At 53.4% G+C, this 19490-nt stretch overlaps 1 protein-coding gene and 1 long non-coding RNA gene across 12 annotated transcripts in view; one reads left to right on the top strand and one right to left on the bottom strand.

Moving 5' to 3' along the window:
- The window catches only part of GDPD5 (glycerophosphodiester phosphodiesterase domain containing 5), a 91338-nt gene that overhangs the window by 59524 nt on the left and 12324 nt on the right, over nucleotides 1–19490 (top strand). For 8 of the 11 annotated variants that reach the window (XM_082343170.1, XM_082343173.1, XM_082343168.1 and 5 more), the window contains 6 exons: nucleotides 2089–2192; nucleotides 6051–6144; nucleotides 6773–6853; nucleotides 15506–15604; nucleotides 15911–16004; nucleotides 16376–16521. In XM_082343170.1, the coding sequence (XP_082199296.1) occupies nucleotides 2089–2192; nucleotides 6051–6144; nucleotides 6773–6853; nucleotides 15506–15604; nucleotides 15911–16004; nucleotides 16376–16521 (618 nt within the window). The remainder of the gene's footprint in view (nucleotides 1–2088; nucleotides 2193–6050; nucleotides 6145–6772; nucleotides 6854–15505; nucleotides 15605–15910; nucleotides 16005–16375; nucleotides 16522–19490) is intronic. The other 3 variants (XM_082343175.1, XM_082343176.1, XM_082343177.1) reach the window with 2 other exon arrangements.
- On the bottom strand, nucleotides 13718–19471 carry LOC309606326. Its single transcript, XR_014231763.1, has 2 exons — nucleotides 19271–19471; nucleotides 13718–14839 (listed from the first exon to the last, which is right to left on the bottom strand). It is a non-coding gene; the product is annotated as an uncharacterized lncRNA (long non-coding RNA).

The following is a 19490-nucleotide window of genomic DNA, read 5'->3' as shown; positions in this document are numbered from 1 at the left end:
GCTCAGGCCCCTCTCCTGTAACACGCCCTGACAAGGACCATTAGTGCCATTTGGAGCCTCTTTGTCAGTGCAGCTGCTCCCCAGGCCACTTCCTCCCCCAGTTCCTGGCCTTTCCTCCCCTTTCTTCCAGCCCCTGCCATTCAGTTTTTTCCTCTGATTGTTCTTAGAGTGACCTGCCCCCTCCATCCCTACTGTGGATGGGGCCTCTTCATCCCCATGTACAGGCTCCCTGTGGCCATGGGACCTCTGGCTTTCAGCTCCTGGGACTTTCATCCCTGGGTGGCCCCCAGCCCCAGCTCATGCCTGGTTCCAATAATGGGGGTCCTAGTTCTTTGTTGCGGTTCCCAGGGGTAGGGAGGGGCGGTAGCCCCTTATTCTTGCCCTGTCCTCCCTGCCCCACTCTCGGGATCCAGCCAAGTGAGGACCGTGGCCCTTAGTGCACAGGACCCCTGTGTGCTGCGGGCCCTCCTGACACCTGCGGTCTTTCTGGCCACCTGTCAGAATTGCCCCTGGGTCCTGCATCACACACCACCAGAGGACATTCCCCACCCCCGGCACCTGTGGCGGGTTCTCTACCTGCCACTGTCCCTGCAGCTATTTCCCTGGTCCCACGGGACTCCATGCTGCTGGCCTGGGACAGGACCCATCATAGGCGGAGGCTTACCCCTCCCCCGGGCCCTTCTCAGAACCTTGTCCTGTGGCCAGAGGCCTCTCACCTGCTGAGGCAGAGTGAGCTCTGTGGACAGATGGCCACTCACTGCTGCTGACTCGGGGTTCACAAAAGACCAAGGGCTCCTCTATGGGGGTAGGGTGGTAAGCCCCCGGTGAAATCTCTCCTGGGTGGGCATACTCATGCCAGAGTAGGAGAGAGGATCTTTGCTCACCTGCCATCCCACTATCGAATCTTTCCTAAGTTGCCACCTACCCTGGGAATGTGAAGACCACCCAGATCTTCAAGGTGCCTACAGTGTAGCAGGGGGGACCGACATATAGAAGGACAGTTCTAGAACTGCAGGGTCTGTGCCTTAACCGACATGGGTGCAACAGTTATGGAAGCTCTGAGGAGATGGGATTCGCCCTGCTGGGACAGGGCAGGCCTCCGGGAGGAGGAGGGTTGCCCTATGGACCAGAGAGCGGTTGCTTTCTAGATGGAGGCATCAAGAGGTTAAACTGGGATTAGAACCGTAGCTCCAAGCTGGCTGTCCGGCACAGGAAGGATCAAAGAAGCCCGGAAAGCTGCGGGGAGCCCGGCAAGGGGCCCGGGAAGTGGCTGGGTGAGAGATGCTGAGCTCCTCCAAGCCCTCCAGCCCCTCAAGGTGGAGGGTGGTCTTGGTTGTCTCCTGCACTGACTTCCCCTCAAGGGCTGTTGTTTGTACTGATGATCTCAGCAGTTTCCCAGAGAGCAGGATGTTCCAAGCTTGTTGTGCTTCTGAGATAAGGGGACGGATGAAAGCAGAGATGAGCCCAAGGGCCCAGCGGAAGTGCCTGCAGACCTCTCGGGAAGCAGCAGAGGTGGCGTCAGCACCCCCCTGCCCACCCCCCCGCCAGGAGAGAGAGGCCACCCCTGCTGGGGGTTGTAGAACACCGCATTCCTTCAACTCTAGAGGCTGGGGCACTGCTCTGTAATCCTCTTCTAACTTGCTGTGTGACTTGGGCAAGTCACTTCACCTCTCTGGGCCTCCGTGTAGCAGGGGGCAGAGGTGAGGAAGAACACCTACTTTGCAGGCGTGTGTGAGGAGGGAAGGAGGTGAGGAATGTGACCCCTCAGACTGCGGCTCACCCTCCCAGTGTGAAGGCTTAGGCAGATATGGCCTTTGCTCCTGGAGACTGGTGCACACTGGAAGGGCCTCAGGCTGCAGCACAAAGGGCCCAGCTCTGGCTCCCCACTGTTTTGTGACTTCGGGCTCAGTGATGTTGGATAGGTCACTTCGCTCTCTGAGCCTCAGGTCCCCACCCGTGTGAAGAGGGCAGTAATCCCTGCCTGGCAGTTGGGCTACAAAGGGGGAGGGGTGGGAAGATTCTGGGTGGAGGTGGCCTGAGGGGCCATCCCTGCCCCGCTTGACCCCTTTCCTCGTTTGGCCCCTCCAGTGGGAGCGCCTCTGGTTCCTGCTCCTCACCTTCACCTTCGGCCTCACGCTCACCTGGCTGTACTTCTGGTGGGAAGTCCACAACGACTACGATGAATTCAACTGGTGAGTGGGTATCAGGGGGCGGGGGCCTGGGGCCTGGTCATCCGGCAGCTGAGACGGGGTGGGGGGAGGGCTTGGGTTTGAGTCTCTCTCCCAGGCTGGTCCTCAGGGCTCTGCCACCACTGGCCACCAAATCTCTGTATAGCCTTGGGGGCACAGTCCTCTGGAGAGAACAGAGGCTTAGCGAGGAGCTGAGACCAGCTGGGGAGAACAGGGAACTCCTTCCTCATGCTGCTCTCATGAAAATCGGAATGTAAGGTGGGGGCAGGGCTCAGCTGGGGGCTGGGACCTCTGGACCCCTTTGTAGACAAGGACTCCAAGGCCCAAAGAGACCAAGGCCTCAGCAGAGAAGGTGGCCCCAGACCCCAGGCCTCCTAGCTCCCTGAGCAGGGCCTTGGGCAGGGCTGGTAGGTGGTTCTAGGAAAGCTCAGGGTCCTTTGTGGACAGCAGCCTCGGGTCCAAGGGCAGAGCCGAGGCTGGTACCTGGGTGCACGAGGGCACCTGTTTCTTCCTCACCCCCACCCCCGCTCCCCCATTGTCTGCCTTTGTTAAACAGTGAAAGGCACAGAGGAGGGGACGTTCCCTCGGTTCTAGTGGGAACTCCCCCATTGACAGGTGTGGAAACTGAGGCCCACGTTCACACAACCAGCTGGGGGGCAGAGCTGGGGCTTGGCAGCCAGTGCTCCCTCTCCATCCAGTGCTGCCTTTTCCTTTTGGTTAGAAGTTCAGGGGCTTCCCTGGTGGCGCAGTGGTTAAGAATCCGCCTGCCAATGCAGGGGACATGGGTTCGATCCCTGGTCCGGGAAGATCCCACATGCTGCGGAGCAACTAAGCCCATGCGCCACAACTACTGAGCCTGCGCTCTAGAACCCACGAGCCACGACTACTGAGCCCGCCTCCCACAACTACTGAAGCCCACACGCCTAGAGCCTGTGCTCCGCAACAAGAGAAGCCACCGCAATGAGAAGCCTGCGCACCACAATGAAGCATAGCCCCCGCTCGCCACAACTAGGGAAAGCCCGCGTGCAGCAACAAGGACCCAACACAGCCAAAAATAAATAAATAAATAAGTAAATAAATTTAAAATAAATAAATTAAAAAAAAAAAGTTCAGCTCAGTGTGACCATGGGCACATAAGTGTGAGTCCTCAATAACTGACCTCATCAGGTCTTCCTGAGGATGAAATAAGATGACGGACACGAGAGGGCTCCAAGCTCACCTAAACCCGAGGGCTGCTTCCTGGGAGGCCGAATCTCCAGCTGCCATTATGTTAGAATTTAGGACTTCTGGACTCTGGGCTTCTGCTGGGCTGTGGTTCTAGGATTTTGTGATGATCCTGATTCGGTTCATGGAGCCTGAGCATCCACTCCCCTCTGCGTGGCACTAGGCTGTGCTTCTGTTATTAATGAGCGCAATAAAGGACCGGCTGCCGTCCCGCCGCAGCCCAGCAAGATGAGCCGGAGCCCCAGCCGAGTCCCAGAGGTGGCCCCTGGCCTTTATTAAATGCCATAAATCAATTATTCATCCTTCAGGTATTCCAAAGCACAGGCACTGCTGTGGGCAAATGGGAACATTCTCTGCTGGCCCTCGACTGTAGACCTTGGACAGTTCTGCTGAACTGCAGGTCTTCTGCCCAGGTGATGGTCTACCCCCAACATGTACAGAAGGAGAAGCTAAGGCCCAGAGAGGGTTAGGACTCACCCAGGGCCACACAACCAGTTGGTGCCAAATGCACATACTGGGGACAGTCGAGGAGACTGAGGCTCAGAGAGGTTAAAAAGCCTTTCCAAAGTCACACAGCAAGATGCAGTCAGATCTGGGACAGGGACTTGAACCTCCCTGACTGTATCATGCTGTCCACGGAGCTACCCCACTCTGCCCAGAGAGTGAGCTCCCTGTCACTGGGCAGCTCAAGCAGAGGAGGGATGCCTGCCCTGTCGAGGAGGCTGCGGAGGGAAGGGCTGCCTGGGGCTTAGGGATGGCCTGAGGACCTGCAGCTCCCTCACCCTGTCACCTCAGTTTCCTGGAGTCGGTGCTGGGATTCAGGAGCCCCTGGCCTGGTCCTCAGGGTCTAGAGAGTCTCCGGGGATAGCTCATGAAGCAAGAGAAGGTGAGTGAGACCGAGGTGGTCAGGGCTAGACAGGGAAAGCCAGGAAGGGACCATCTGGGCTGTTGCCATCCCGGGGTGGGGGGCGCTCCCTGCCAAAAGGGAGAGACAAGTGGAGCCAGAACACTTTGCAGGAGTAGTCACCAGGGACGGGGCCTACCCTTCTTTGGGCCTCAGTTTCCCCAACAGATTTTCCACTGGGATCTGAGGGTGAGGGCCAGGGGAGGGCAGATGCCCCATAGTGTCCTCCTGGTGTCCCCTCCCAGCCCCCTGCCCAGGCCCAAGACGGCAGCAGGCCTGAAGCTGCCTGGCGCCGGCTCAGTTTCTCTGACGACCGTGTGCAAGTTGCTGCCTTCTCTGAGCTTCAGTTTCCCCAGTTGTACAGGGAGGATATGGGTGGTTCAGTCTTCCTGGAGAGCAACTAAACAGCATCTATCAGGAGCCTTAAAAAGTTCATTCCCTTTGGCCCTGTAATCCTATTTGTAGGAGTCTATCCTGAGGAAATAATTAATAATACAGAAAGGTATGTGCAAAAAAAACCACTGTTAATTTATGATAGTGAATAATTGGAAACTATTAATTGTCGTTAGTAGGAAGTTGGCTTCATATGGTACATTAATTCACTAGAAGACCACGTGACTATTAAAAAAATCACATTTCCTCAGGATTTTAGTGACTTCAGTAAATGCTTGTGTTAATAAGAAGCAGAGAATTGAGTACTTACCATGTTCCTCACCTCACTTCATCCTCAGGAAACACTATGAAGGGCACTTTGTTATCCCCATCCTGTAGGTGAGGAAACTAAGGCTCAGGGAAGTCAGGTATTACATTTTATCAATCCTAAGACCTCATCTTTTCACATGTTAACATTGAAATTGAGATGAATGTCACAATCAATGGCATCTTAGATTCAGGGGAGCCTGTCACCTCCACAGAGTCCTGCAAGCCAGGGGATTTGAATCTGCGTGTGCCTCCCTCTAAAGCCTGAACTCTGACTGCTGTGCTGTACGCAGCGGGGTCCCGGCTTTGCTGTTTACACAAATATATAAGCAGGGTTGGGGGGGGCTTCCCTGGTGGCACAGTGGTTAAGAATCTGCCTGCCAATGCAGGGGACACGGGTTCCCTGCCCTGGTCCGGGAAGATCCCACATGCCGCGGAGCAACTAAGCCCGTGTGCCACAACTACTGTGCCTGCGCTCTAGAGCCCGCAAGCCACAACTACTGAGCCTGTGTGCTACAACTACTGAAGCCCGAGCGCCTAGAGCCCGTGCTCTGCAACAAGAGAAGCCACCACAATGAGAAGCTGCACACTGCAACAAAGAGTAGCCCCCGCTTGCCGCAACTAGAGAAAGCCTGCGCGCAGCAACGAAGACCCAATGCAGCCATAAATAAATAAATAAATAAACAAACAATAAATTTATAAAATAGCAGCCTTCTTAAAAAAAATATATATATATATATATATAAGCAGAGGGGGGAACCCACTGGAAGGAGTCAGCAAAGTTTTGGTGATGGTTACTTCTGTGCAGTAGAATTAAGGGGAATTGTCTTCTTGTTCATGCTTCTTGGCATGCCCAGGTGTCCCCGTGAGCCATCCAGAGGCTGACCTATGACCAGGGAGACAATGACCTCCTCACCGAGCGGGCAGGGCCGGGTCACTGAGCGGGCCGCGTGAGAGCTGAGAGCTGGCCGGCCCGAGGGAGCGTCCTGGCTCCCTGGTGGAGGTGTGACCCTTGCCCCTTCTCCTCCTGGCAGGTACCTCTACAACCGCACGGGCTCCTGGAGCGACTGGTCCGTGCCCATCCTCATGACCACAGCAGCCGCCTTCACTTACGTCGCAGGCCTCCAGGTACGTGGGGCTGTCTCAGAGGGCAGGCGGCCCTGTGCCCAGGGGAAGGGAGACCTGGCCTGTGCTGGGCTGACGGAGGGGCCCGCCCTGGTCTGAGGAGGGCAGCTGGCTTTTCTCCTGGCTGCTGGGGCTTGGTTCCTTCAAGGTGGGAGGTCCTCTCGCTTTGCCCCATCCTGGCATGTTTTCCCCCGACCCCGTGGAGCACCCCACCGTTAGGCCCCACTGCAGACTTCCTCTTCCAGGAACTTCCGCTTTGGTTCCTGCTCCCAATATGCTACTCCCTCAGACTCAGGTTAGTCCCCAGGCTGGACTGGGGCATCCTGGGGGACAAGGCTGAAGTCTGCTTCAGAATCCTGGAGCCTGGAACTCCCAAAACATTAATTAGGCAGTCCAAGTGAAGCAGGGCCCAGTGACCTCTTGAGGGAAAAATCCTAGAGGAGGAGGAGCCTGGAGGCCTGGAATAATCTGGGAAGAGGCCAGGCTTGGGCTGGGCTGGGCAGGGCTGGGCATTCCCATCGCCTTCAGGGAGGTTTGCTGACTGGCTGCGCCGGGCCCAGAGAGCAGTGGGGAGCAGGGCGTCTGGGGAACTGGCAGAAACCTCCAGGTCACACCTGGTGCCTGACTCTAGCCCTGTGGGCCCCCTGTTCAGGTCCTGGCACTATGTCACATTGCCGTGGGGCAGCAGATGAACCTGCACTGGCTGCACAAGGTAAGGGCTGCCTCCGTGGGGGCTTAGGGAGGAGCGGGGAGGCCGGAGGCCGCAGCAGCGGAGGAGGAACCTGGACACATCTTCCCTCTCCTGCATCGTGATTATAATTGTTCTAGTAGCTAACACTGAGAACTCACTGTGTGCCCAGCACTGTTCTCACGGTCTAGACTGTATTAACTCATTTAACCCTCACAGCAGCCCTGCGACGTTAAGTACTGTTATGATCCCATTTTGCAGTTGGGAAAACTGAGGTACAAAGAGGTTAAGTAACTCACCCAAGGTCTCCCACTGAATAAGTGGAGGGTCCAGGATCTTAGCTCTGTAGACATGCACTTAACCAGCACAGGTCACAGCTCCGGCCCTCTGGCTGGCTCTGCCTTCAGTCTCACCCTCTCCTCCTTTTTAGTGAGCTCCTTTTAAAACTCTGATCCAGTGATATTTTCCCCAATTTAAAGCCCTTCCCACCACTTCCATTGCTCCCAGGGTGATCCAAACTCCCCCACCCGGCATTAAGGCTCTGCGTGACTTGGCCCCAGCTGAGGTCTCCCAACTGCTCTCATGGGACTGTCACCCTCAGCTTCTGCCACATGAGACATCTCAGGCCCTCCCAGCATGTCTGCCTCTTCTCTGCTTTACCCCTTCACTCCTCCCTTTCTCTCTCTTCTGGACCCTTCCTTGGTTCTCCTCCCCACCTACACAAGACTTCTCAGGCTCCCCCAGCCCCCTCAGGCTCCCCTGCCACAGTCCTGACATCTCATTGTCCATTTCCATCTGTCTCCCTGACCCCAGCCGTGCCTGGTCTGGGAGCTCCGTGCAGGCCAGAACTGACTTTCCATCTCCGTGTCCCTGGTGCCCCACGCAGGACTGGGCCCAAAGCAAAGAGGCTTCATACATTCCAGATCCTTGGCTCTCTTGCTTACTGTTCGTGGCACGCATGGTGCTGAATACATGTGGCTGATGCCTGCTCTTTCTGAGGGCCTAGCGGGCGCAGGGGTGGCGGTGGCACAGAGCTGACCAAGAGAGAGCCTCTCCCTCCCAGGAACACCTGGGCCTTGGAGGAAAGGACGGGCCACCTCTTTTCCTAGAGCCTGACTCAGAGTGAGCATGCCATTTAGGAAGGGGCAGAAATGTCCAGAAATAACCACGAGCCCATGAGATGGGTCCAGAGTGACTCTGAGGGGAGGCGCTCACTTCCAGCTAGAAAGATACGAAGCAGGAACCGGAAGAAGGATGTGGTGAGCTCCAGTTGGGCTTCGTGGAGCGGGAGGTGCCTGTGGACATCCAGGGGGACCTCTGAGATCTGGAACTGAGGAGTTAGACCCGGGGGACTGAAATCTTGGAGGGATGAAGAGCAGTGAGCCACGGGACTTCCCTGGTGGCGCAGTGGGTGAGAATCCGCCTGCCAATGCAGGGGACACGGGTTCGATCCCTGGTCCGGGAAGATCCCACATGCTGCGGAGCAACTAAGCTCTTGCGCCACAACCACTGAGCCTGTGCTCTAGAGCCCATGAGCCACAACTACTGAGCCCGCGTGCCATAGCTACTGAAGCCCACGCACCTAGAGCCCGTGCTCTGCAACAAAGAGTAGCCCCCACTCGCCAGAGAAAGCCCGCATGCAGCAACAGAGACCCAACGCAGCCAAAAAAAAAAAAAGCAGTGAGCCACCTCTGGTCCCCTCCCACCTTCCTCCTGCTTGTCACTCTTTCCTAAGATCTCCTCTGGGCTTCTGAAGTCCCCACTGTGAGGAACTTTCTTCTCCCACCTACAAAGCTGACACTTTGAAAGAACTGCACCCGCTGGCACCCCAGGTGGGGCTGGCGCACACCGCAGCCACCTCCTCCGGGGCACGCCTGGCTCTCAGCAGGCCAGAGCGCACCTGCTTGATCCCAGTGGAGAGGCGTCCGGAGGCCCGAGCCAGCCAGGGCAGCAGATCAGTGCACGGAGTCTTCTCTTGGGGGAAGGGGGCTCAGGTCGCTTCATCTGCACTGGTGCCAGCTCCCAGGGTGCCGGTCCTGCCTCCCTCTCCCCTCTGATCCCTCCCAAGAGATGTCAGCACGAGGAAGGTCCTTCCAGGAGGAGCTGATCCATGGCTGGATCCACTGCACCTGGAGGGAGGGAGTTCCCTGGGGCTCAGTATTCAAACAGGGGCTGGAAATTCTACCCTTCTGTTTCCAAGATTCTATCATTTGATTCTAAGATTTTAAGGAATTCTTACTCTTTTTGGTTTTGTTTTAACCAACTTTTGACCATTAATACATTGACATGGTTCAAAGTTACAAAGGTACAAAGAAGTACAAAATGTAAATCTCCCTATTATCTTTCCAGAGATATTTTAAGTACATACAAATGTGTGTATATGTGTGCATATATATATATACACACACACACATTTCCTTTTTCTTTAAACACAAGTAGTAGCCTATTATACCCTCTATTTTGCACCTTAAGAAAAAAAATTTGGGGTAGTATTTTTTTTTTATTGAAGTGTAGTTGAGGTACAATATTATAGAAGTTACAGGTATACAATATAGTGATTCACAATTTTTTTTAATTAATTTATTTTATTTTTATATTTATTTTTGGCTGCATTGGGTCTTCGTTGCTGTGTGCGGGCTCTCTAGTTGCCGGGAGCGTGAGCTACTCTTTGTTGTGGTGCGCGGGCTTCTCATTGGGCTCAGTAGTTGTGGCGCACGGGCTTAGCTGCCCCGCGGCATGTGGGATCTTCCCGGACCAGGGCTCGAACCCGTGTCCCCTGCATTGGCAGGCGGATTCTTCACCACTGCGCCACCAGGGAAGCCCCTGATTCACAATTTTTGAAGGTTATACTCCATTTATAGTTATTATAAAATATTGGCTACATTCCCTGTGTTGTACAATATATCATCATAGCTTATTTTATACATCATAGTTTGTACCTCTTAATCCCCTACCCCCATCGTGCCCCTCCCTGCTCTCTCTCCCCACAGAAAATTCTTGGAGCTCCCTCCCCTTCAGTACAATAAGAGCACTCCCATCGGTGTCCATCCCTTGCTCCTGTCCCACCATCTAATCCCTAGCTCCCGAGGTATCTGGCCAGTCCCCTGTTGATGGGCCTGATCAACATCCCAGTTAACTTTCAGTTCACTGGCTGCACAATGTGGCAGTGACCTGTGTGGGGAATTGCTGGGTAAAGAGTGTGTGCTTTTGTAATTCGGATAGTTCCTGCCAAACTGCCTCCTTGCCAGGTGCCAATTCATGCTCCCTCAGTAATGTATGATTGTGCCTATAAAATCACCCTTGCACCTGAAGTGTTCAGGGATTTCCTGACTTTGCCAGTCCCAATGGGTGAAAATGGTACCTCAGTGTAGTGGTTTTTTTAAATTAATTTTTATTGGAGTGTAGTTGATTTACAGTGTTGTGTTAGTTTCTGCCGTACAGCAGAGTGATTTAGTCATACATATACATATATCCACTCTTTTAGATTCTTTTCCCGTATAGGTCATTACAGAGTATTGAGTAGAGTTCCCTGTACTGTACAGTAGGTTCTTTTTTTTTTTTTTTTTTTTTTAAATTTTTATTTATTTATTTATTTATGGCTGTGTTGGGTCTTCGTTTCTGTGCGTGGGCTTTCTCCAGTTGTGGCAAGCGGGGGCCACTCTTCATCACGGTGCGCGGGCCTCTCACTATTGTGGCCTCTCTTGCTGCAGAGCACAGGCTCCAGACGCACAGGCTCAGTAATTGTGGCTCACGGGCCCAGTTGCTCCGTGGCATGTGGGATTTTCCCAGACCAGGGCTCGAACCCGTGTCCCCTGCATTGGCAGGCAGACCCTCAACCACTGCGCCACCAGGGAAGCCCGTACAGTAGGTTCTTATTAGTTATCTATTTCATATATGGTAGTGCGTATATGCCAATCCCAATCTCCCAATTTATCCCTCCGTGCCTTCCCCCCTTGGTAACCATAAGTTTGTTTTCTACATCTGTGACGCTATTTTTGTTTTGTAAATAAGTTCATTTGTGCCATTTTTTTAGATTCCACACATAAGCGGTATCATATGTCTGGCTTTCTCTTTCTGACTTACTTCACTCAGAGTGACAATCTCCAGGTCCATCTGTGTCACTGCAAATGGCATTATTTCATTCTTTTTAATGGCTAAGTAATATTCCATTGTATATATGTACCACATCTTCTTTATCCATTCATCCGTCAATGGACGTTTAGATTGCTTCCGTGTCTTGGCTATTGTAAATAGTGCTGCAATGAACGTTGGGGTGCATGTATCTTTTCAAATTATGGTTTTCTCCAGATATATGCCCAGGAGTGGGATTGCTGGATCATATGGTGACTCTAATTTTAGTTTTTTAAGAAATGTCCATACTGTGTAGTTTTGGGGGGGGTTTTTTTTTGTTTTTTTAAAAAATTTATTTATTTTTGGCTGCGATGGGTCTCCGTTGCTGCACACCGGCTTTCTCTAATTGTGGCGAGTGGGGGCTACTCTTCGTTGCGGTGTGCAGGCTTCTCATTGCGCTGGCTTCTCTTGTTGCAGAACACGGGCTCTAGGCACACGGGCTTCAGTAGTTGCAGCACGCAGGCTCAGTAGTTGTAGCTCACGGGCTCTAGAGCGCAGGCTCAGTAGTTGTGGTGCACGGGCTTAGTTGCTCTGCAGCATGTGGGATCTTCCCGGACCAGGGATTGAACCCGTGTCCCCTGCACCAGCAGGCGGATTCCTAACCATTGCGCCACCAGGGAAGTCCCAAATATTCGTTCATTCATTCATCTGGCTGCGCCGGGTCTTAGTTGCAGCATGCGGGATCTAGTCCCCTGACCAGGGATCAAATCTGGGCCCCCTGCATTGGGAGCGCAGAGTCTTAACCACTGGACCACCAGGGAAGTCCCTCCATACTGTGTAGTTTTAATTTGCATTTCCCTTATGATGAGTTAGGTTCAGCATCTTTCATCTGCTTAAGTCATTGACATTTCCTTTTCTATAAACCGTCTCTTCACATCTTTTGCCCTTTTTGCTGTGAGATTTGCTTTTTGCTTATTAATTTGCAGGATCTCTTTATAGATTTGGAAAATGAGGCCTTTGGCTGATGAACTGCAAATCATCCTTCCTAGTTGTCATTCATCTTTTGACTTTGCTTGTTGTATTTTTGCCACAGGAATTTTTTTATCCTTAAGGATTTTTTATGCTTAGGGATTCTGTCATCTCTTTTATGGCTCCTGGGTTTCGTGTCAGAAAAGTCTTTCCCACTCCAAGATGATAAAAAATTTCTCTGTGGTATCATTTGGTAATTATGTTTCTACTTTTTTTAACATTTAAATTTGTTGTCCTTTTGGAAGTTATTTTAGGGTACAATGTGATCTTACTTTGTGCTTTTTAGATGGCTTCTCAGTGTTCCCAGCTCTCTGTTGAGTAATCCATCCTTTCCACTCTAATTTGAGATGCCACTTTTATCATATACTAAATATTTTTATGTATTCAGATCCGTTTCTAAGCTTTTTATTTACTTTCATTTATCTCTCTGGTCCTATACCAGTACCATACTTAATGCTATATAGTTTATGCTATGTTTTCATCACAATCTTTATTCTGAGAGTCTCCAGTTCCCCCCCGAGTCCTGAGGAGGGGAGGGCTGGAGGACAGAGGGCCTCTGGGCAGTGCAGGGAGGGAGCTATTTGCGGCAGGCTGGGTACTGTGAGTGGATCTGGATGTCTACTTGGGGCCCTTCCCCCTCCTCCCCGGTCCTCCCAAAGCTCCTATTTCCCAGAAACCCCTCCCAGGTGAGCCTCCAGGAGACGTCCAGGGGTCCAGGACGTGAAGAAGAAGGTGGAAGGGTACTTGGGGGCTTTGAAGTAAATAGGAGGTGGTCTCCCTGAGATACCCCCCCTCCTACCCCACCTACCACCCCAGCATCAGTTCAGGTGCCACTGCTGTGAGGGGCTTTGATCACAGCTCCCACCTCCCTAGGCCATCCCCATCAGCACCCCCAGTGAATCCAGACTTCCTTCCAAACCACCGGCCCAGGCTCCACAGTTCTTCCTGGTGTCTAGCCTCTATCCCTCTAGTTGCGGTTTAGGAAGGCACATTCACATTCATCCTGTGTGTCAGGTACGGTGCCACAACCATCATTTATTGGGTTACATGTCAGGCGCTTTCCACACTGTATTTCATTTACTCCTTGAAATAATCCTGTTTATTTGATATTATGTCCACTTTTAAAAATTAAAAATTAATGCCACTAACATTTAGTAAGCACTTATTATTTTGGTGCCAGCCATGGTGCTGAGCATTTCTCTTGCATTTTCTCATTTATCTTTCCAAATCCCTTTCAGGTAGGCGCTCACTCTCCCCATTTCACAGCTCAGGAAACATGCTTTGAGAAGTTAACCACCCCCATTAGGCACAGTCACCGAGGGATGTGACATAAGTGGGTCCCTGAACCCTGGGCCAATCTGCCACTTGGACCACAGAACCCAGACTCCAGCTACCCCCGCAAGAGGCCAACCTGTTGGCAGAGCTGGTTTCCAGCTCCTCCGGGTCCCAGCACCCAGGCAAGGCTCACTGAATGAACGGATGTAGCTCCTGTATCCTCCACCCCTCCCACCGTCGTCACAAACCACAGTGCCTCCAGCACAGAAAACCAGAGACCGCTTTCTCAGAGGCTTCCCCTGGGCCTTCTGGGTGGGATGTATCCTTTCCAGTCAGACTTGAGGAAGGGTGGTAGAGTTGTTGAGAGTCAGCGCTGTAATCGTGGCTTAAGGACACGGCGTGTGTGGGGAAATCCCACAGAACTTGACCACTGCGGTAATGCTGTGGAGCATAAGGTTGCCACTAGAGCCACTGCAGAATTCAGAGAGGATAAAATTTTTAATTGCATTAGGATCCTTGGAAATCAGTTTTATTACAAGTATTTCCACTAGCAGTTAAATACTGTAATAAAATGCTCAGAGGTGACCCTTCAGAGATGCTTGCTATGGCCTGGAGGGCAGCAGGGGGCAGGGAGCCTGCGTGTTGGGGTGGGGGGGTTGGGAGGATGCGCAGGGATGGTTAGGACACTCGTGGGCTCCCTCCACTGCAATGTGACATCCCAGAAAGAGCACGACCTCCGAGACGGGCAGAATGGGGTTTGCTTCTGAATCTGCCCCCCTTCAAAGCTACATGACCAAGCAAACCCTTAGGCTCTCTGAGCCCCATTTTCCTATGTGTAAAATGAAGATGATAACATCTCAGCTGGGATTTTACGAGGATAAACATGAGGAGCAAGCGGAGTGCCTCCCGCAGAGCCAGGCACACTCGGGCCCTCCATGCACCTTCATGTCTCTCATTCCCGTGTCCTCTGGACCGGCATGTCACAGTCCGTAAGGGCTCCTATCCATTTCAGCCTTATTACTGCTTCTTATTGGAACATTTGTTTCCAGGCTGATGGGCTGGAACGACAAACCTCCAAAGGCAAACTTAATCCCAGACGGGGATGAATCTTCCCTGCCTGGCAGGGAACGAAGATGGATCAGCCTCTGTCTCTGCCCTGATGAGCTAGAAACTCAATTTAGAGCTTGTTTGGTCGTTAGAGGGCTCTCACAATGCTGCTGTCTCCAGGAAAGGCACTGTTAGAAGAAAAAGAAGGCGAGAGCCCTGCTGGCAAAGAGAGCAGCTGGGAGCAGGCAGTAGGAAGTCAGCAGGGCCAGATGTGGCGGTCTTGGCAGGCGCCTATGGAGAGAGGGGCTGCGGGGGGCTGCGAATGGCTTCGGGGTAGAGGTGTGACCTGAGTTTTATGAGGCAGGCCTGGCGGTGTGGAGAGGTTGGGCAGAGTGAGATCCAGGGCCCAAGGCAGGGACCCTGGGGGGCTGAGTAACCAGAAACCAGGCATTACTTAGTTTGGGGGAGCATCTTGTGTTACATGACGCATTTCAGATCCCATCTGTCCCCAAAGTTTTCCGTCCCATGAAGGTTCCATCTGGTCTCCCATCAGAGCTGTGCTCCTCACTTCCTCTGGGAGGGCAGCTCCTGTAACACGTGAGAGGCTGGAAGCCAGGAGGCTGAGGCTGAGAGCAGGCCTTGGCAACGGGGCGTGTGGGGCAGACCCCTGCGTCACCTCCGCCCGCTCCAGCCTGAAGGCCGGGCTGGGTGTCAGCCTCCTGCAGAGGGCCTGCCTCCTCAGCCTGCCGCCCGGCAACCTGGGCAGGTCCCCCTTGGCCCCATCTCCTGGGGAGCCTTGGTTTCCTCACCTGTCACGCTGGATGAAAGGTGGCTGGGCAAGGCCCGGGACGGGACCTCCTGGGCTCAGGGAGGCCCCCCATTTGCCGAGTGTATTCCCTCCTCACACCCTGAGCCCTGGGGCCATGACCCCACCTTACCCCAGCTCCAGCCCACCCGTCTTCTCTCCACCCTCCCTTCTGTTTCTCCTGCGGTCCCTTCTTCACTGGGTCCACCTGCCTTCTCCTGCCTCTGCTTCTCTCACTGTCCTCTGCACGGCTGCCTCTGGCTTTCTTTCAGTGCCTGCCTCTGCCCTGCTTTGTCGGTCTCTCTTGTACTCTCTACTCTCCCCTTTCCGCCTCTCAGCCTCTCGCTCTGTCTCTCTACCTCTGCTCTCCCTCTCAGTCACACTGGGGACCCTTGGGCCGATGGGGCTCTGATGCTGCCCTGACCCTCTGGTGGCTCTTCCCCTTCCAGATAGGGCTGGTGGTCATCCTGGTGGCTACAGTGGTGGCCATGTCAGCTGTGGCCCAGCTGTGGGAGGACGAGTGGGAGGTGCTGCTGATCTCCCTGCAGGTGAGTGGGGGTGGGGACGGGGTGGCTGCTTCCCCAGGACCCTCAAAACAAGACAGTGCCTTACGGTCACTCCCATTTCTCTAGATCAAGGTCCAGAGGAAGTAGGGAGGGGTCCACATCACATAGCAACTCAGAGGCAGGGAGGGTGCTACAATCCAGGGCACCTGGACTCCCAGTTTCCTCCACTGAAAAATGGAGACACTTGCCTGCCCCATGGATAGAGACAGGCCGTAAGGACGTTGGTAACCAGAGGGTCTGGGCACAGCTGGGAACCAGCAGTCTCTCTTGCCCCTTCCTGCACACAAGGGCACAGCGCCGTTCCTGCACATGGGGGCCCTGGTCGCCGTCACTGCGCTCTCCTGGATCGTGGCAGGACAGTTTGCCCGCGCAGAGCGATCCTGTAAGTATGACTGGGCAGGACCTACCCTCCGTGCGCTCCAAGTACCAAGGCCAGCTTGTCCTGCCCCCGCCTGGACATTACCTAGGTAGCCTGGGGATACGGTGCGGCCCTTGCTGTCAGTGTGGGGAGTCCCGGCTCAGAGTGGCCTGCAGGTTCCACAGAGGTTGCAGCCTCGGCCTTGCATGTTTCTTCCTCTGTGTCTCTACATGTGTGTGTGAGTTAGAGGCCAGGTTCACCTTCCTAGCAAGAATGGGGGATCCTCTTGGTGCAGGGTCCCCTCAAAGCATCTGGGTCCTGACAAGTGGAGGGAGGAGGGATCCAGCATGCCCTCCCAAGCTGCCCGGGGCTCATGGTTGGGCCCATGTCTGCAGCCTCCCAGATGGCCATTCTCAGTACCTTCTTCACCGTGGTGTTCGCCCTCTACCTGGCCCCTCTCACCATCTCCTCTCCCTGCATCATGGAGAAAAAGGACCTGGGTCCCAAACCTGCCCTCATCGGCCACCGCGGGGCCCCCATGGTGAGTGCCACTTGTGGGCCCTAAAGACTGGGGTGAGGGGTGGGTGGAGCTGCCACTCCAGTGGGGAGACAGGCAAAAACCTATCTCCTTGTAGGGAGGAGCTTGCAGGGAAATGTATATAATACATGTAATGTAATAATAGCCACAATTTTTAGCCCTTTTTGGTGGTTGTGGTGTTGGGGGGTGGGCGTGGGAGGGGTTTAATGGAAAGGATTGGTGAAAAGGCTGGAGAGTTTCAATGGGATCAAGTCCTGAAGAGCCTGAAGGCATCTTGCTTGAAAGATTTCACTTTCATCCTGAGGGCCCTGGAAAGATGCAGGAGGGTTTTAGGCCAGGGCCAGATACTGCCAGGTTGTAGGTTAGGAAGGCCCAGGAGAGAGAGAGATGCTGGGTGTGGGGAGGGGAGCAAGGCCCCGGGGCCTGGGACAAATCAGCAGAAAAACCCTCCAGGCTGTGCAGGCAAGAGAGCTGGGTGCAGCTCTGAGCCCACTGCTAAAGGAAAACATTTGCACCGGGGTGAGATGGAGAGTGGAAGGAGTCAAAGTCAGCACCTGCTCCTTCTCTGCCACCCCTGTGACCCCGCAGTAGGACCTCCCCTCGAGGGAGTATGCTCCAGAGCCAGGCGTCCAGACCCCCTGGCAGCTGTGGGAGTCAGGGCCTATTCTATCTTCTCTGTGCCTAGTTTCCTCATCTTGTCCCCTGGGATGATGGGAGTGTCTGCACCGTATGGCCACAGGAAGCAAGAGTTAGCATGTGTGATGTGCCCAGGTATGAGCCTGGCTCACAGAAAGTAAGAGTTAAGCTTTACTGTTACCTCGGGCAAGCCCTCCTGCTTCTCTAGACTGGGTTTCCTGACCTACGGAAGCCTTGAACTTTGGTTCTCAGCAGATGCAGTACCACTCATCACCACCAGGGAGCACTTGAGGGCTCTATGAGAGCTTTTTCTTGGTTTTGGCAGTAATTGGGAGTTCCATGGTATCGCTGAATTTCAGGGTAGTCTAGGGGGCCTCACGAAGTAAGCATTTAAAGGAGGCGTCACGTCGGACAGGGCTGCAAATCACCATTATTGTGCCCATTTCCTAGATAAGGCTCAGAGACCTGCGCCCCTGAGCTGGACGCTGGTGCCCTCCCATCACACCCCATGCTGCTCCCGGCACCTCTTGGAGGCAACCAGCTAGAAAGGCCATGGTTTTGGAGTCAGAGGATCTGGATTTGGGGTCCAGTTTTGCCACATGCTGCCCGTGTGTCTGGGGGGTTGCTGGTCCCCTCCAAGCCTCCCTGCTGCTGGCTTTTGTGAGGATAAATTAGGAGGAAAGCCTTCCAGGAGGCAGGGCCCCAGATTATAGCTGCTTTTCTTTCCATGACCCGTATTACCCACCCCACCTGCTCTGGAGGCCACAGGACAAGAGGGTGGGGTGTGCTGAGGCAGGAAGCGGGGGCAAAGGGAAGGAGTGAGGTGGCCCCATGTGGATTGTTGTTTTAGCAGAAAGATTTCAAACATTCACAGAAGGGGAATGAATAGTATAATGAATCCAATACCACCTTCACCATTTATCAACATTTTGCCATTCTTGTTTCATCTATCGCCCTGCTTTGTCTTTCCCCCTGCTTTAACATTTTAAAGCAAATCCCAGGTATTGTATCATTTTATCCATGCTGACTTCAGGATGTATCTTTAATGCATAAAGACTTTAAAATCAGAACCACGCCACACTGCCACTATTACACCTAACCAAATTAATAACCATTCCTTAATACTATCTAATACTGAATCAGTGTTCAGCTTTACTTCGTCTCAAAAATATCTTTTTATAGTTGAGTTGTGAAAAATCAGAATCCAAACAGGGTCCACGTGGTACAGCTGGCTGGGATGTCTTCTAAGTATCTTTTAGTCTATAATAATCTCCCTCTCTTTTTTTCCCCATATGCTGTTTATTTGTTGAAGAAACTGAGTCATTTGTCCAGTAGAATGTCTCCCATTGTGCATCTGGCTGATTGCATCCTGGTGGTGGTCCTTGAGGGGCTGGTGTGGGTGTCTGACACAAGTCCTCCCTGTGTCACTGTGAATGCATAAGTACCAGTGTCTACACCTGTATATGTCTGCCTGTGGGAGGTTTTGACTCTGGGTCCACACATCTGTGTGTGGTAAGCCCAAGTGCTCATCCCTGTCTTGGAGACGGTATCTGTGTGCCCTGGGCGGGGGTGTCCTTCCTATGTGGGTGGCCTGTGCGTGTGTGCATACTTTAATATTTGGTCAGACTGACTCCAAAGTTGGGCCTCTTAACCACAGTGGTCCACCACCATGAGTCTGTGACAACCACACCCACACATGCACACTTCTGACAATACAGCCCCATCTGCCTTTAGGCCTGAGGCAGTAGCAACCCTCTTTCTCAAGGAGGCCAGCACCTAACGCAGGGAGATCTGAGTTTACAAGCCTCCGGAAAAGAGATTTTGCCCCTCCCAAACACTTCCTCCTTCCCCCAAGGGTCTTCATACCCCCTGCTACGCTCTTTGTGTCTACCCACAGTCTACCTTCTGCCACGTGGGAGCGGGTGTTGGTACCTCTCTGGTGGTCACTTGTGGGACGCCTGGCCACAGGGCATTTAGAGGTGATTGAGCAGGAACCCCGCCAAGTCCACACCTGGATGCCTCTGTGGGGTCTCACCCAGCCCACTTGACCGGGAGACAAGGCAGCATATCCCCCAAGGCTGCTCTGCCCTGCAGAAAGGGGAAGAAAGGAACTCACATTTCAGAGACTGCTGACGTCTGTTACTTCATCTATGAGCTTGGTAATATTAGTCCATTTTATAGCTAAAGAAACCGAGGTCCAGAAGGTGAGGTGTGATGGCCCAGGTTGGTGACTGGGAAGGGGAATTGCTCCTTCTCAGCTTCAAAGCCCTTGCCATGCCAGGCCGCTTCCCAGAGGAGGGGAGTGTGTTTCGTGCTGGGGAACAGCATGGCCGGAG

Source organism: Balaenoptera borealis (assembly GCF_965194805.1).
Source record: "Balaenoptera borealis genome assembly, chromosome: 11".
NCBI lineage: Eukaryota > Metazoa > Chordata > Mammalia > Artiodactyla > Balaenopteridae > Balaenoptera > Balaenoptera borealis.
This window is presented reverse-complemented; position numbering and strand designations above follow the sequence as displayed.